General features: G+C 44.0%; 1 protein-coding gene across 5 annotated transcripts in view; it reads left to right on the forward strand.

Moving 5' to 3' along the window:
- Window positions 1–16,051, forward strand: part of ATP8B1 (ATPase phospholipid transporting 8B1) — a 44,072-nt gene extending 28,021 nt beyond the window's left edge. For all 5 annotated transcript variants that reach the window (XM_042804927.1, XM_042804925.1, XM_042804926.1 and 2 more), the window contains 17 exons: window positions 81–271; window positions 1,202–1,410; window positions 2,242–2,285; window positions 2,415–2,571; window positions 3,689–3,877; window positions 4,629–4,741; window positions 5,187–5,351; window positions 5,704–5,815; window positions 6,919–6,994; window positions 7,534–7,666; window positions 8,868–9,153; window positions 9,919–10,142; window positions 11,042–11,125; window positions 12,040–12,285; window positions 12,538–12,676; window positions 13,733–13,863; window positions 14,705–16,051. In XM_042804927.1, the coding sequence (XP_042660861.1) occupies window positions 81–271; window positions 1,202–1,410; window positions 2,242–2,285; window positions 2,415–2,571; window positions 3,689–3,877; window positions 4,629–4,741; window positions 5,187–5,351; window positions 5,704–5,815; window positions 6,919–6,994; window positions 7,534–7,666; window positions 8,868–9,153; window positions 9,919–10,142; window positions 11,042–11,125; window positions 12,040–12,285; window positions 12,538–12,676; window positions 13,733–13,863; window positions 14,705–14,935 (2,730 nt within the window). In that variant the 3' untranslated portion in view covers window positions 14,936–16,051. The remainder of the gene's footprint in view (window positions 1–80; window positions 272–1,201; window positions 1,411–2,241; window positions 2,286–2,414; window positions 2,572–3,688; window positions 3,878–4,628; window positions 4,742–5,186; window positions 5,352–5,703; window positions 5,816–6,918; window positions 6,995–7,533; window positions 7,667–8,867; window positions 9,154–9,918; window positions 10,143–11,041; window positions 11,126–12,039; window positions 12,286–12,537; window positions 12,677–13,732; window positions 13,864–14,704) is intronic.
- The last annotated feature ends 187 nt before the right edge of the window (window positions 16,052–16,238 follow it).

Consider the following 16,238-nt stretch of genomic DNA (forward strand, 5'->3'; position numbering starts at 1 on the left):
TTCTGTTTCGAATGTGGAGGTTTGGGATTTAAGTTGAGGAGGTGCTGCCCAAGTGTCACAGGCCTTTCTCTGTACACCAGATTTTTGTTGTCCTCATCCTGCTGTCGGCTGGCCTTGCCATTGGACACACTTACTGGGAGCAGCAGATTGGCAACTTGTCTTGGTACCTCTACGATGCACAAGACTTCAGTCCTCCGTATCGTGGCTTCCTTAACTTTTGGGGATATATCATCGTTCTGAACACCATGGTTCCCATTTCCCTCTACGTGAGGTAGGTAAATACCTTGACCTTTAATAGATAAACTGGTGATAGGGTTGAATTACTTCACTTAGATTAATGGTGAATGGACCTAATTTCCTGTTGATGACAACACATGCAGATTTGGGTTGGATGGGAAAGCATATTAGTTCTCTATCTTACTGAGAAGACATTGGATACCCTCTCCCTCTTCACTGAGATTTTACAAGAAAGTGATCTGTATTGCTTTCACACAAAATCATCACTCCAGGATCCTTGACTCAGAATTTAAAGATATCAAGCTCTTCTTGCAGTATTAAGCATATCTGCTCTGTACTTTGACTGAGGAAAAAATTCTCCCAAGCAATGATCTCTGACAAAATTGAAGACTTTTTTAAGTGAGTCTGAGAGCCTTGACTTTAGTCTAATTCTGCAGTCACAGAGCATGAAGGAAACTACTTGGAAAAAAAAGTAAAATGGAAAAATCATATGTTCCAGATTTATTCTCAAATGAGAGGCCTTTCTGCTTTACAGCTCCATGCAGTATGAATACTTTTGCCTTTGACAAACCTGTCCGTAATGTGCTTGGAAGTCATCCAGCCTCCTACCCACTCTTCTCCCAATTGTACTTAAAATGCTATTCCCAAGTGGGATTTCTGTTTGCTGTGGGAGCAGCACCACTGATACTTTGTGTTTGATAAGGCCACAGCGGCTTTTCCCCTGCTACTGAGGTGCTGTCTGAAGCTGAGCTGTGTGCTCCGACCTCCGTTTGAGTGGCCTGTGCGGGGGTGACGGTGCTCTGGGATGTGCTGGTAAATGTAATTGTTTGGTCTTCAGCTCCCCGGCTATCGGAGCAATTTGAGCCCTGGAAAATAGTCAGAGTCCCCTGGATCTGATAATGTGTCATTATTTTGAAAGATGAGATGCAGCTGGGAGTGATGATATTCATTTTATTTCACTTAGCGTTGAAGTGATTCGTTTGGGCCAAAGCTATTTTATAAACTGGGACCTGCAAATGTATTACCCTGAGAAGGACACGGCTGCGAAGGCCAGAACCACCACGCTCAATGAGCAGCTGGGGCAGATCCACTACATCTTCTCTGATAAGACAGGAACACTTACACAGAACATCATGACGTTTAAAAAATGTTGCATAAATGGCCAAAGATACGGTAAGTCTGTGCCACGCTGCTGCGCCCTGTCGTGAAGACCCTGGGCAGCCCAGGAGCTCTGGTTTGTGCCAGGAGCGCGGGGGGACGCGCTGCAAGCCCCTGTGTAGCACAGCGGGCAGCCTCGGGCCTGTCTGCACAAATGAGGAGGAGTTCTCATGCTTGTTGGAAATCAGGTGCACGCGAGTCTTTTTAGTTTCAACTGAACTTCTGCGGTTTGGCCCTGGCATTGAGTAAGGCTCCAGTAAATTGGAATCGTTGGGGTTTTCCCCACTGTTTTCCCCTTTAAAAGGTGGAAACTGGTGGGCTTCAGTGGAAACTTCCCAGCAGAAAAGTCAGAGATGAGTAATTTACAGAATGTTTTACTTCTGGTAGAAACAAATAAGAGAATTTAGTAAGAGCAGCAGTTTTTCATTTTAGCATTAGTTACTTCCATTTCCAGTCTTGTCTGGGTTTCCATATTTAGATTATGCAGCATATGCGCTCCAAAACTATTGTTTGGTCCGTTCAAATAACGAAGAACACCATGTGCTAATGCCATGTGCTTTCTAAACGTCCTACCTCTGGAGAGAGGTGAGGAACTTCTGACAGTGAAAGCTGTGTTAAGCCAACACGGATGTTTTGGGACAATTCCACCACCTGCTTTTTTTAATTATATTTGCTTCGGTGTCACTAGTATACAAAGGTACTGTGGCTGTGAATTAATTTGCTTTTTTCAAAATCTGAGCTACTCTAGTGTGGTAGATATCCCACGTATTTTTCACTTTGTGAATGAGTTGTGAGAACTTTGTTGTCCTGTGCTGTGCCTTCGAAGTGATGGTGTTTGCATTGCAGGAGAGTGCCGGGACAGAGCGGGGCAGTTTCAGAGCCACCCAGAGGTAGGTGGGGCCGATCTACAGTCTGTAGACCAGGGAACGTTCCCTCGCCAAAGTGGGAGGAGATGCAGGTAGGCACAAAGCAATTGCACGTGAGATAACTCAGACGCTCTCTTCTTTTTCTCGAAGCAGCAAGTGGATTTCAGTTGGAACATGTATGCGGACGGAAAGTTCTCATTCTATGATCACTATCTGATAGAGAAAATAAAATCGGGAAAGGAGCCAGAAATTCAAAAGTTCTTTTTTCTGCTTGCCATTTGTCACACAGTCATGGTTGACACTTCTGATGGTGAGTTATGTTTGTTGGTTGGGGGCTTTCGGTGTAAATGGCAACAGTAATTCAAATCCAGCTGCGCAAGGTAGAAATGCAAAGCTAGTGCCGATCCCATAAGTGAGAGGGAGCGTTAGGCTGCTCTTTCAAATTAAACAGGAGCAAAAGCCGATGCTCTGCCCTGTGCTGAATTTACCTGACCCTTTATGGAAGGAGGACTGTCTTTATGACGGTTATAGTTGTGGCAAATGTGCATCTTAAATAAGAGCAGATTTAGAAAGGTAGGGGAACAGTTTATACAGAGGTCTTGTGTTTCCATGTTACGGGTCTTCTATCTGTTCAAGTGCATCTTTAAAACCTCAAAAGCATGAATGTCAAATATAATGACATTAGCATGGTCTCTGGCTCCACACACATATGTGAAAGTACAAACACATTTGGAAACTTGTTTTCAGTGTGGAAAAACAAGTGTTTTCGGCATGAGGGTTTCATGCTCTTACTCCTTGACTCACAGCCCCACGGACTTATACAAATCATGTATGTCTGTCCAAAGAGTATTGGCAACAAATAAGCAAAATGAATAACAGAAGTGTGACAGTAAGTATGAATTTAGAGGCGAACAGCTGTTGAGAAATTCATGAATGTGAAAAATAAGGTTGGAAGATTCAATTAAAACACTGAAGAGTAATAATATTGCTCCACTCCCATCTTTGTGAGATCTCTGGGTGTTTCCACTGCGTTGTATTGGTGTCTGTGGCCAAGGATTTGAAAATCCTTAAATGAATGTATTGAGAATTTAAGATATTTGTTATATTTGTTTTGAGACAGAGAAGTTGCAGTTTTTGCTTTTATGCCTGGAGGGAAGAGGCCTCAGTGACGTATCCCGTTTGGAAAGTACTTGTAATAAAAAAGGGGGAGGAGGGGTGTCCCTAGTCCCTCTCCTCCGCGTGCGCTGCTGTCGGGTGCTGCAGCAGTGTATTAGATCCTGCCTCGGAAAGGGAGAGGCCTTTGCATGCCCAGCTCTCAAGCACTCTAAAGAACGGGTGTGATTTTTTTTAGCTGTGGTGTCCAGGTGCCCCTGTAACGCTCAGGTATATCCTGGCTTTCTCTTCTTTTCACTGCTTCAATGATACAGGTCAGCTCAATTACCAAGCAGCTTCCCCAGACGAAGGGGCTCTGGTTACGGCAGCCAGAAACTTTGGCTATGTTTTTCTTTCACGAACACAAAATACTATCACTATAAGTGAAATGGGGATTGAAAGAACTTACGATGTCCTTGCTATCTTGGATTTCAACAGTGATAGAAAACGGATGTCTGTCATTGGTAAGCTGATTACAACCAACCTTTACAGAAAAGGTCACTTGTATTTCACGGGTGATAAAGTATGTGCAAAGGAAGTGGAAGTCAAGGATTACAGCTGTGTAACACACAGTCCTAGGATAGATTTTAAGCCATGTAGCTCCGGATAGCAAAAGAGATGCTTTGTAATTAGGTGCAGATGTGTCCACCTGACAGTCCTGGTGTTCAGACATGGCCTCTGCTGAAGACAATCTTAGGTCCCTTTAGCAGAACCTTGAAGAAATGCTGCAGAGGTGTTTGTTCTCTGGAGAGAAAGGGCAATAAATCAAGTTGTATTTTCCTCTAGGTATTGGAATACTAGGAATGCAGGTTGAGGTATAAATAGCTCTTCAGTTTTCATTTTAACTATCTTTTAAAGAAGTCAGTCTTCAACCAGAGACATGTTGTTTTTAAGGCTTTAACTCTGGTGCATCATACCTCTAGCATACATCTCTGCCCAGCTCCTATGGGCAAGTGAGATGTTAATACTACATGAACCATTCTCAAACACTTAGTCCTTGGGAGTTTAAATGCCCTCTCCTGTTATGAAAGAGAAGAGGAAATGCACTTGTCCACTAAACTACTTAATTAAGTTACATTAGAGATGATGAAGAAGAAAGATGATCTTGTAGCTTTGGTACTTAACAGCAGTAGACTGAAAAATTTAGTCTGAAATTATTCCTTTGTTTAAATGTACTCTAATGTTTTGTCCCGTCTCTCATCTTTTACTCCACAGTAAAAGAATCAGGAGGGAATATCAGGCTATATTGTAAAGGGGCTGATACGGTAATTTATGAACGGTTGCACCCAAGGAATCTAAAGAGAGAAGCTACAGAAGAAGCACTAGATGTATGTTTGTATTTTTTACTATAATCTAATTTTATTAATTTCCTTTTCCTAAGCTGTTAAAACAAATGCAGACCTATAATTGGTTCTGCAAGTCATCCCAAGCCTGAGAAATAATCAAAGCAATATAAATTTTCATGCACGTTCTTAAAAATGCATTGTCTTTCCATGAGAAGTCAACTTAAATTTTGTCTACATGCTTTTTTTCCATAGTTACCAGTATTCCAGATCACTACACTCTGTTCTGTTTGTCACCTCTTTAGTCTTTCAGCTCAGACTGCCTTGTCAGCTGTAATTTAATTTTTGGCATTTCTGAAATACCCAGGACTAACTGCACTGTCAGATTTGTTTTATCAGACTTAGCAAATGCTTATGATCTTAACTCTGACGTTTGGATTGCAAACGAGGAATTTTGTTTTCTGGATGTGGTTATTATTTTGTTTTACAGATTTTTGCAAATGAAACTCTTAGGACACTCTGCCTGGGCTATAGAGACATTAGTCATGATGAATTTGAAGCATGGAATAAAAAGTTTGTGGAGGCCAGTGTAGCTACAACTAATCGTGATGAAGCTCTGGACAAAGTATATGAAGAAATAGAAAAAAACTTGACTGTAAGTCAAGCTTTAAATTTTCAGTGTACTTTATACAAGAAGGAACAGATCTTTTTGAAAATAACTTATCCTTGTTTATTATGACATTTTGATTTAGAACTTTTCAGTATTTTGTTGGCTTTAGAGCCACGTCAAACTTTAGAGTTTAATAGAATGAAGGGAAATGTGTTTTAGGACATATATTTCAGTGTGGTCACTTCTCTATGCAAGTGTTTCTCTTTACTGAATTCTTAGCTTGAGCTGCACCTTGGCTTTAAGACATACCAAGAATAGTTTAATTCTCTGCTGAAAATGAATCAGGTTCCTATACATGTTTATTCTACTAAATACCTGTATTTCTGATATCTTCCAGCTGCTTGGTGCAACAGCTATTGAAGACAAACTACAGGATGGAGTTCCAGAAACTATTTCCAGACTTTCAAAAGCAGACATTAAAATATGGGTGCTTACTGGTGACAAAAAAGGTGGGTCTACTTACTGCCAAAGAACCAGGAAAAACAGGGTAAGGGCTAGGAGAGAAACTGGACAAACGCAGACTGGAAATAACGCGTGTGTCTCTAGAAAAGCTTAGTACGGATGCCCACTGAAATCAAAACTGGAGGGATTTCTACAACGTGCAGAATGTCATCGCAGCTGTTCCCAGTCAGGAGTTCCTGGATGGGCTTCTGTGTAGCCTCGGCTCCTCCAGCGGCTTAGCCTAGAGGGCTGACTTTGTGGCCGTCTTCTATAGGGAGATACCCAGCTACTGCTTTTCCCGAAGCAAAGCAAACGCAGCACAGCTTGCTTTTAACACTAGGCTTGCTTGGCTCCGAGGGCAGGTACCAAAACTTGTCTTTTCACAGCGAAAATTTACTCTTCAAATAATCACGAGTGCTGCTGGCAGAGACTGCTTTGCTTCTCTTTCGGTCCGGCAACACGTTTCGTTCCGTCAGCTCAGAAAACGACGCTCCATTCGTAAGGAGGGCCGCACGGCAGCCCGGGAGGAGGTGCAGCCAGGGCAGCACCTCGCTGAGGCTGGCTCAAGGAACCCGGAGTGAGGCCAGGGCACGCTGTAGCGTGGCGTGCCCTGGGGCTGGGGCTGGGTCTCGCAGCGCCCGCGGCGCAGCGGCTCTGGCGCCGAGACGCCACCCCCACCGTCAGCGTCCGGAGCCCCTGGTAGATCTCCCTTCCAGGGACCGGCTGATGGACTTCGCCAGGTCACTGGGAGGTTTTGCATTCAAGCCCCTCGTGACAAGGCGTTCCGCCACAGTAACGTGCATTTCATAGGAAGCCTCACTGCCCGCTGCTGACTATAAATCCATCGCCCACCGCGCCTTCATTGCCACACAGTTGTATGACAAACAATTAACAAGCGTTCCCCCAGCTTCTCTGTCACATGCATGATTTTTTTTTTTTTTCCCCTGTTCGTCCACTCTGTGTTAATGAAAGGGAACTTCTCATACTGAAACATAGCTTCAAAAATTATTTAAGAGTCCTTCGGGTACTTCTGGCTGCTCCCAGCAGTTACTCATGACAGAACTTTAAATAAATATTTTTCTTCCTTGTTTTTTTTTCTTTTCTATTGTAGAAACTGCTGAAAATATTGGATTTTCTTGTGAACTCTTAACAGATGAAACAACAATCTGCTATGGAGAAGATACCAGGCAAGTGAAAAGCCCAAAGAATTTCTCTTGTGGGAATTAAAAATATTCCATTCTTAAAATTAGCCCAGCAGTAACACTGGTTTATCCCACAGTGACTCTCCAGTGACTGAGTATGTCTCTTGGCAGCTGTTCAGCTGTACATTGTCTGTTTCTTTGCTTTTTACAGAATTGTAATTTTGCAAGGCAGCCTCTTAATTGTGGCGATACCCTATTTGCAGGAGCTTACATCTTCTAGGTCAACAACTGTTGGCATTAAATTTGTCCTGCAGTTCAGACACGCCCGGAGCCTGCCTGGAGGGCCTTGTAACAGTGTCACAACTACTCCCAACTCATTTTTCCAATTTTTTCCTTACTTGCAAACCAGCGTGATCCTCTTTTCACTACTGCACTAGCACTGCTTAGAACACCACCTACTATATGGCAAAAAAAGTCCTTGCAGCATATATTGCATTTCTTTCTTGCAGATTTTTAGTTTGGGGCTGATCCAGCTTAAAATTTGTCCTTGATTTTTCTGTAATAGTATTCACCTCTCTTTCCAGTGCTCTTCTTCAAACTAGGTTGGAAAACCAGAAGAACAAAGCTGGGTCAAGTGCACATTCCTCTCTAAGAAGGAACGAGCCCTTCTTCCAGGGTAGTAGAGATCGTGCTTTAATAATCACTGGCTCCTGGTTGGTATGTACAAAAGATGTTCTCCCGTGTATTTGGGATTTTGGGGGTACCACCAAGTCACAGCGTCTTTCACTGAGGACTCTGTTCATTTGTCTGCTTTGCTAAGCCAATCAATGAAAATTCACTTGCCACTGTGCCACCAGTTGACCACATCTGCCTGGTATTTATGTTCAGCAATATTTTGGGGTTTGGAGGTTGGAAATAGCGCTCAATAAAATAAGGAATGTCTTGGGCCTTTCAAATCACCCTGGTGGCTGCCATCAAAGTAAAGCCAAACCCCTGCAAAAGCACAGACTGATTTTCAGAGTATTTATTCTTCATGGGGATTCCAGTCTAATGGAAAAAAAAAAAACAACAAAAAACCAAAACCATGAGAAAGAAGTGACTGCCAGCATTACAGGATGCATGGCTTCAATATAGGCACAGAAATCGCGCTTGGAATGAGAGATGGGAGTGAAAGGGTAGAAACAAAAGACAAGTTTCCTGCTCAGTCCTGAAATATAGTGCTCTCACAGGAGCTTAGAAAGCAGAAAAGAGCTTTTAGCAGAGAGGTGACTGGCAGTAATTCAGTGACTATTACCCACCCTGCTGGCAGGCTGCTCTTACAGACACCCGTAAAGGAGAGTCTGGTGAACAGCTAAGGACTGTCCGCCGCCTTTCAGTGTTCCAGCCCTACACCTTTGTTTTGTATTAAAAAAATGTACATCTGTGTATAAGGCATAGGAAGCTGGCCGGGCAGGCCTAACGGTAATCTAGCAGGAGCATCAGACAGAATTGCAGGTCTCTGTTAGCCCCTAGTGCAGCCGAACTGCCCCAGCGCTAACCCGCGTGATGACAGGACACTTCCACATGTGTCGGGCATGGTCGTGCGTCCTTTCGGAGGTGGGGGAATAGGAGAGGGGGAAGTTTAAATACCAGAATGTTTTCAAAAGTTAATTCGTTTCCAGCAGAAGAAATACTCCTTTGAACTCTGCAAGAAGTGCTGTGAGACTAAACACAAGCGTTTTGCTTTTGTTAATCCCACCGAGTACATTCTTTTCATTGTTTCTGTAGCTCCTTGTTCACTCCTCTGCACGAGCATTTTATTAAAACGCTGTAATTGGGTAGTGGGAGCATAACGAAGTTAAGTGTGTTGCATAGGCAGTACTTGGGAGTGCAGTTTGAATTAGTGTAGAAGGGAACATAATATATTTTTGTTACACAGAATGAAATCCTGCTAGAGAAAAAAAAGAAGAAAAAGAAACTTAAACTGAAATTCCCTAGAACAGCAGAAGAGAAAAAAAGGCAATCTGAGAAGAGAAGAAGGGCTGAAGCTTACAAAGAACAGCAGCAGAAGAACTTTGTTGATTTGGCCTGCGAATGCAGGGCTGTGATCTGCTGTCGAGTAACTCCAAAGCAGAAAGCCATGGTGGTTGAGCTTGTGAAGAAATACAAGAAAGCTATTACTCTGGCTATTGGGGACGGCGCCAACGATGTGAACATGATTAAAAGTAAGGCAGCTGTAAAACTTCTCGCGGTAGGGAAGATCTCTTCTGGGCGTTCTTCTGAAGCCTCTTCACTATTACTCTTTGTTCAGAAGACTCCACCAGCTATTTCATTACCCACATTAACATCGCTTGGGTTTTGTTAGCTTCCATGCCCGTGCTTTCCCTTTTTGAGGCAGGACCTTTATGAAATGGTTAGTGGGTTTTGCTGATACGTTTTAGCTTTTTCTGTAGACATCCCCTGAGAAGGGACTTGAATTCTATCTGTTATCATGTTGTGGGTTCCTAGAGTGTAACGAAAAAAGGCGAAGCAGTAGCTTAGCTGTGCCTCGCCTGGAGGCATTAGCCATCCTGGATTGCAGCGGGTGCTCTTTGAACCACTTCTGGAGAAATCCCAGGGAGAAGGAAACTTCTGGGGTATTGTTTATCTTACGAGTGTGTTTGTAAACTGCCTGGCCAGTTCATTCAGGGGTTTGCTTGCTCTGTCTCATCACTTAGTTCTCCCTTGGTCAAACTTCCCAGTGTCTGTTGGGATGGAACAAGCACTGAGAGAGAATCCAAGCGATGGTGGAGATGTGAGCTGTAAATACCGGGGCAGGGAGGGGCGGAGGCACTGTTGTGTTAGTCTTTAGCGCAGCCTTTGTGCTGTATACGGGAAGAAAATGGGGCAGAAGAACCTGAAGCGGGCACCGGAAGAAGGTTTGCCCTCGGTCACGTTCTTCCTCCTCCCTTTGTTCAGCATAGTGTGTGGTATTTGTCTCATTAACTCAGCTGCCCACATTGGAGTTGGAATCAGTGGCCAAGAAGGGATGCAAGCCGTCATGTCAAGTGACTACTCCTTTGGGCAATTCCGCTACCTGCAAAGGCTGCTGCTGGTCCACGGACGATGGTCTTACATTAGGATGTGCAAGTTTTTAAGATATTTTTTCTACAAAAACTTTGCTTTTACGCTAGTCCACATCTGGTATTCATTCTTTAATGGCTTTTCTGCCCAGGTAAGAAGGCATTCTCATGTGGAATGTTAACAAGCAGATCTTTTTTGTCAGTGCAGAACAGCAAAGGCTTAACTTGGGAAGTGATGGGAGCCTGAAGTTATCATCAATAATTTCTGCAGGAGGTGATAATTACTAAGCTAGTTAGTGAGGCAGCTGATTATGATTTCAAAACACTGAAGTCAGTATCGTGATTGTACAGGGAGAAAGAGATTGTTATACAGTGGTTCAGGAAACCCTTCCCACCCCTGCTACTGAAGATATTCCTGGTGAGGTGAGACGGTGCATCGGTAGGAAACCAAACCCAAAAGGTTTTCTCTCGAACAGCTGGCTAGAATGGCTTCAGATGTGCTGCTTGTAACTGGCAGTGTTTGAAGTCCACACAGTCTCGAAAGGTTGTGTTGCAAGGGCTGTAGGAGTTGAGATGCACCCCCGAGGGCCCTACCCAACGACAGGCAGATGTCAGTGCACGGAGGGGCAGGGCCGTAGTCACAGACAAGCAGCCCTGCCTGCAGCTGATGCTGTTTGCTCTGGTGGAAACCGGGGGTGCCTGGGACAGAGCAAAAAGAACATAAAAAGAAAGCAGGGGCCCCAGACTTGTTTGTGAGATGCCAAGTGCTCGTCACAGTGACAAGTGGAGCTATAAACCAGACCGAGGTGTTCAGCTGTGATAGTGTTCCAGGTCAGGAACTGATGGTTTGTACGGAGCAGAGCAGCTTAATACAGGCTAAAAATTGTTTCAGCAGAGCTTTGAGCTAAAGTGCTGCTTGCCTTTAGGGTAAGCACCAAGACAGGCAATTTAATGCTGTAGTAGAGCATGTGTGAATTTTCTCGGGAATTGGAAGGAAAAGGTGTAATCAAAAAGAAATCATTAACTCCTGAAATTCTTCCTCTTCCTGCAGACAGCATACGAAGACTGGTTCATCACGCTGTACAACGTGCTGTATTCTAGTCTCCCAGTTCTGCTAGTTGGCTTGCTCGACCAGGTATTCTCCATGTTGTTAACAACAGACGAGCCCAAAGGCATCTAACATCAAGTCTTTAATTACACTGAAACTGGTTGCTTTGGTTTAGGTACAAGGCATTTTGGGGGTTTTGTTTGTTTTTTTGGCTTTTAAAAACGTACGCCTCTTCCCAGAGCGTGAGGTAACAAGAGAATGAGCAGAGAGTTACTGAAATAGCCAAAGTTAATTGGGTCAGAGGTCTTCAGTGCTAATAACGTTCATTAAAAACATTTGTAAGTGCCTGGTATTGCATGACATCATTCACACAGCACAGCAACAGGCGGCTTTGTTAATGGAAAGGCTATTCCTTGCTTGCCCTCCTGAGCCGAAGATGGAGGGGCTGAACGATTCTGAATGACTGTATTTGACAGGAAGTCTTGGTGTGTAGCATTTGTTTTAATTCAGCGGGAGAAGTGCTTTTGGCCCTCTCCACTTGTTTTTCCGTACAAGGCTTACCTGCTGATTAGGCAAACCCATGGTTCTGCTTGCTTTTTTGATAAAAGCTAAGAAATGCATTCAGTACCAAATGAAGATTTCACTCGAGTATTTGTTCAAGTCAGGACGTGCAGTGGAAGGCCTCCAACACAATACACAGCTGTAAAGAGCTGCACGTGCAGACATTCTTGTCTTGGCAAATAATGGGCTAAAAATCTGGAAGCCTGGAAGCGGGATATGTGATAGCTCTGAAAGATATGCTCCAGACTTGGTTCCTCCCAGTTGCATGCATTACTCTCTGCCAGGTCCTGCTGCCCACACTGCTATTTGAAAAGGAAAAGAAGTCTGCCATTTCCTTTGGGGCACTGTATAGTTGAGCTTCTTACTCTTCAAAGCTCACACTGAGAACAAGAAATTGCAGCAACTTTTTTTTTTTTTTTTTATCTTCCCTTTTTACTAAGGACGTGAGTGACAAACTGAGTCTTCGGTTCCCTAGACTGTATGTTTTGGGACAGAAAGATTTACTTTTTAACTACGAGAAATTCTTTTTAAGTTTGCTTCATGGAGCTATAACTTCATTGATAATCTTCTTCATACCATATGGAGCTTACCTTAAAACTATGGGACAAGATGGAGAAGCACCTTCAGATTATCAGTCATTTGCTGTCACAGCAGCATCTTCTCTTATATTTGTCGTCAATTTTCAGGCAAGTAAGCTTAGCTTCCTGATCCCTGTTGCTCTGAAAACACTTTCTGGTCATGTTTCTGAATTTGTCTACTGAAAACATAACAATATGCAAAAAGCTTCCCTTTTTTGCTGTCTCTCCTCTCTGTCGGTGCTCTCTCTGACTGACTTGTGACTGGGTGAGAGATGCTTCCCCCAAAATGCTGTCGGTCCTCAGAGTAGTTGACGTTATTTTGAATTAATAAACTCACTTGGGGCTTTTGTTTGCTTTCAGATTGGCTTGGATACATCTTACTGGACTTTTGTTAATGCTTTTTCAGTATTTGGGAGTATTGCACTTTACTTTGGTATCACATTTGACTTCCACAGTGCTGGAATCCATGTTCTCTTTCCTTCTGGCTTTCAGTTCACAGGTCAGTCTTTGTGTTTCGTGTTTCTCGTTCCTGTCTCCCACGGTTTTGTAACTTGAGCAGAACTTTGGCCAAAATGCCATCTCATGAACCTGATGCCTGTGAAAGGAAATGATGTTAAATACTAATTCGCTTCCGAGGAAGAGTTTTGTTTATGTTTGGGGACAGGTTACTTTATTGGGAGTATTTCTTTTCTCTCAATGAAAATGATCTGGAACTTGATGTTGCCCAGCAGTAGGGAGTCAGCAAATGAAAACCAAGTTAAAATTGGTGGGGCAGCTTGAAGTAAAGGGAATGCAATAATCTGGCAGGGTATGCCTTTGCCAAATTGCTCTAACTGATCGGTGGAAGGTAAAACTCCAAAGTAAGACAGAGCCAAATGCTGTTGGCAGCTCCTTGGGATTTTGCTGGAAGTCCAGGGAGCTGTAAGCAGCAGCCAGCTGGAAATTTGTTTCTGAGGGAAAACTGTGCTTCCTAATTTTCTAGTGACAAATCTTCCCTACATTGCATTGGAGCTAAATATCTCCCCCCAAATAAGAAACCCCCTCAATTTCATGTTCTCATTTTTAAGCGGAACCCAGTTGAAAAAAGGTAGTTGCCTCTAATACAATGTTTATCTTTGACCTTCAGTAATGTTTTAGACTTCTTTTATAACTTCCACGAGATTGTGTGTTTGGCTACTAAATATGGCTTGCTTTCTAGACCACATGCCTACCAGTGATACTGGGAGGAGTTTTTCTTGCTTCATGTGCTTTAAAGCAGGACAAAAGCCATGCATCTCAGCCGAGCGTTTGTCTTGCAGCCCCCCGCAACTCCCAAAAGGGCTTTGACATGAATGTGGATACGTTGTAATAAAAGTGCTTTATCAAGATCTTTCCTATTATGCTCTGAATAAATAAGTAGAGTCTCTGAATAAAAGCTCGATGCTGTGATGCACAACAGAGTACCTGAACGTTAGGTCTTCAGGAAGGAAGCTGTGCCCTTTACTGTCTTATTTGTGGTTTATAGCAAGTTTACTTGATTGCGTCATAAACTGATTTTTGCTCTTTTTATTCCTAGGAACTGCTCCAAATGCTCTGAGACAACCGTACCTCTGGCTGACCATGATTTTATCAATCGCTATCTGCTTACTTCCTGTAGTGGCGTGGCACTTCTTGTCAATGACAATCTGGCCTTCGGAAAGTGACAGGGTGAGTGAAGTCTTACGTAATTTCAGTGACTTTGGCACGGATTTGCTTACGGGAGCCAGTGCTGGTGTTGCTACTGGAGACGAGTGCCCCGGGGACGGCTGCGGGAGGCTGGCGCTCGGGCCGGCGGCCAGGGAGCGTGGCAGCAGGGCTCCCCACAGGCCAGGGCCAGGCTGCCTTCCCGCTGGGCCACCACTGCTGCTGCGGCAGAGCCTCGCTTTGCCGTGCTCGTACTTCCGAGGGCCTCCCGTGCGTGTTTCTGTGGGGTGCAGAGCTACGTGCACAAGCTCAGCACGCAGGTCAGCGCGGGCTAATTCATCGTTTGCCTTGCCTGGGCACTTGGCTCTGTCAAACCACAGAAACCCGCTCTGAAGCTCCTGGTGGCTTCACTCCTGGTTTTATTTGGGCTGTGTCGGAGTTCCGTTGTTATGTGTCAGAGTAGCGTGGACAGGTTTTGTTCACTTCTGTTCTGCTTTGAGCTGGCGAATAGCACGTGGGTATGAAAATAGTTGACATTGCAGTAGCGCTGTTTAAAAAGATAGCAGAGGAGTGTTGGCACGGGAACGTGGGAACAGCTTGCAGTTACAGATCTTCGATCCGCTTCAGTGAAAGACTTTTAAAGATAAGTGGAAGTCACGAAGTTCAAAATAAATACAGTAAGTCTTTCTGAAGCGGTGATGTGTTACTGCATATATTCGTCTTTCTAACAAAGTCAAATGTCAACAAGAGAACCCTCCCGTTAAGCAGTTTAAGGGTGTTAAAAAAGCACTGGGTTATTTCCCCAGACAGTACGAGCTGTTTGCCCTTGTAGTCCATGATCTAACCTGTCTTTGCATGCACGAAGATCCAGAAGAACCGTAAGCAATACCTGGCGGAAGAGCAGCAGTGGAAGCGAAGGCAGAGCGCTTTTCGCCGCGGGATATCTGGCCGCCGCTCTGCTTACGCTTTCTCCCACCAGCGGGGCTATGCCGACCTGATCGCTTCGGGCCGCAGCCTGCGGAAGAGGCGGGGTCCCCTGGACGCCGTGCTGGGCAGCGGCGTGACACAAGGCAGAGGTGCTCGTGACACAAGCTGACTCACTGCATTTTGGGGAGAAGCTTTTTATCCCGACGGCTGCACGCAGGAGGATTTCTTTTGAAGAAACTCAGGATATTTTTCTAACCAAATGGCAGAAGGATGTGAAGATTTTTGGTTTGTGACAGAACTTCCTGGGTTTGGACTACTGCAAACATAGAAAGGCCAAGAGTTCCCTACAGAGCTACTCATCCTTGTGCACCTGATTTCTGTTTAATGTGAAAATGAAGGATATGTGTGTTAGGGTATGAAAACCCAGCCTTGTAATATTTTTGGTTTTTTTAGCGATGCCTGGAATTGCAACCTTTTTTCACATTTTAATAATATGTTGGTATGAAACTGCAGCTACATTTCATATTTTGTCTTTGAAAGGAAACTGCTAAGTAGCAGTTCCCTTAAGCACGCCATTTCGTGAAATTGCACAGTCCTAATGGCAAATCAGCTGGCCGGTCTTTTGAGAGAGCCCTAGATACTCTCACCTGAGCTTGTGCAGCTGAGAGTAAGATGTATCTGCTGATAAATTTTAGTCAGTGTCAGACTTCAGTAGGAATTCTGACATTGATGTGGTTTCTGGTCCTTTCTTCGCCAGTTGCCTACAGCTTGCTGCCCTCGGCCGAGGGACTGCTCTTTGCACCTGATCATTGTGAGCGATATGCCGTTCTTCCTTCCCCACCCCATCACCTCCTTTCCCCTGGAATAAAGAGATACGAGTCACTAGTTGAGGGTTTTTTTTCTCACTTGCTCTTCGTTTCTCTGCCTGTCCCGCCTTCCAACTCCAGCACGTGTTTGTGTCTACTTACACAGTGTATTTATGAGCAGACAGATCTGATCTCTGGACAGCTGCCCTCTGAGCTGGCAAGTGTTTGTTCGGTTCAGATCCGATCCGTAATAACGGGTAACCAGAAACCAGTTTCACTTGCTAGGGAGTTGATTCTTACAATGCAAAAAGTGTTTTTATGAGAGGCTGCTTACATTTGCACGTACTCTTCAAGTTGAGATGTATGAATGTTTCCCTTCAATGATTACTGAAATGGTTTTATAGTAAAACTCACGATGCTTTTGTTTAATGGAATGTACATGTCAAAAATTTAAGGCAAATAAATACCTTAGAATTTTAGAATTTACAGCTTTTCTTCTAACGAGTGCATGGGCAAGAACAGAAGTGTGTGAGAGGAGATAATTGATCTGTCAGTGAGAGAAGTGGGGTTGGTCTTCAAAAAAAAAAAAAAAAATCTACCCCCCGCCATGCGTCGGACTCAAAACCCAAGTGTAACGGTAACATGTTAAACACAGAAACGGATGCG

The sequence above is a fragment of the Tyto alba genome, unplaced genomic scaffold, assembly GCF_018691265.1.
Source record: "Tyto alba isolate M040663 unplaced genomic scaffold, T.alba_DEE_v4.0 Super-Scaffold_42, whole genome shotgun sequence".
In the NCBI taxonomy this organism is placed as follows: domain Eukaryota; kingdom Metazoa; phylum Chordata; class Aves; order Strigiformes; family Tytonidae; genus Tyto; species Tyto alba.